Source organism: Penaeus chinensis, chromosome 3, assembly GCF_019202785.1.
Source record: "Penaeus chinensis breed Huanghai No. 1 chromosome 3, ASM1920278v2, whole genome shotgun sequence".
Lineage (NCBI taxonomy): Eukaryota > Metazoa > Arthropoda > Malacostraca > Decapoda > Penaeidae > Penaeus > Penaeus chinensis.
The window spans coordinates 16,952,778-16,953,855 of NC_061821.1; the positions used below are offsets into that span (position 1 = coordinate 16,952,778).

Sequence of the window (1,078 nt, forward strand, 5' to 3'; positions counted from 1 at the left end):
AAATCATCAAATCACCCTTTATATTAATCCTAATTAAACGCAAAACTGTCTTGGAATTGGCTAGGAAAACAATGACATGAGCAGGGTCTTAAACTCTTAAACTTTCAGTTTAAGAGTTTACTTAATGAATTACTGAAAATAACTTTGCACGACCTTTGTACAAGTCACGGGGATTAACTACACCAAGCAAGAATGTCGTTTTATTTTAAAATGCAAAAGGATGCTCTGGTGGGCTTGTATGTATAGCTTTGTTAAAGTGGTATAAACGTGTATACTATGTCCAAACTCACTTTTTTTCTTTTCTTTTCGCAGCGCTGAAAAACAGGCTCTCCAGACCGTGCTTTTTCCCGATACTCAAGTTGCACTTCGTCATACAATTCATTCATATGCAGAATCACTGAGGATCGAAACAGCGTTTTTTAGAAGCATTTTACATTTGTTTATCATCTGATGGATTTTTGTATATAGTGCGTAGTTTCATGGTATCACCGGAGAGACTTTGATTACTTTAAAAGCAGGAAACCTTTAAACATGATTGAAAATTATATTTGCACATATTCATACATATAAATATACATACATGCACGCATATATATATGTATATATACACACACACACACACACACACTCACACACACACACACACACACACACACACACACACACACACACACACACACACACACACACATATATATATATATATATATATATACACACATATATATACACATATTTATATATACACTTATATTTGCAGTCATACAAATATGTGTACATATTTTTTTTTTTTCTCTTTATGTGCGAACTCTCTGAATACAACTAGAAAATAGTGAACATTTCATTTACATCTTTTCTCATATTGAAGCATTTCCTTACATAATATCTTGTGCCATAGTGGGTAATTAAGACTTTTTGCATGTACGATGTTAATAAATAAGAGTGAATATAATCAACGAGTCTTCTCTTCCTTATCACTGATGAAATTGCGTTGATAAACTTTCTATCTAATATTCAATTATATTTCAGTACACTTGCTGAGTCATACATCCGGCACCACTTCGAAGTAAACATAACC

General features: G+C 32.7%; 1 protein-coding gene across 1 annotated transcript in view; it reads left to right on the top strand.

Annotated features, from left to right (window-relative positions):
• Window positions 1–646, top strand: part of LOC125044595 (arrestin homolog) — a 4,906-nt gene extending 4,260 nt beyond the window's left edge. Inside the window, exon 8 of the mRNA XM_047641337.1 lies at window positions 313–646. Coding sequence (XP_047497293.1) covers window positions 313–318 — 6 coding nt within the window. The 3' untranslated portion in view covers window positions 319–646. The remainder of the gene's footprint in view (window positions 1–312) is intronic.
• Window positions 647–1,078: the final 432 nt, after the last annotated feature.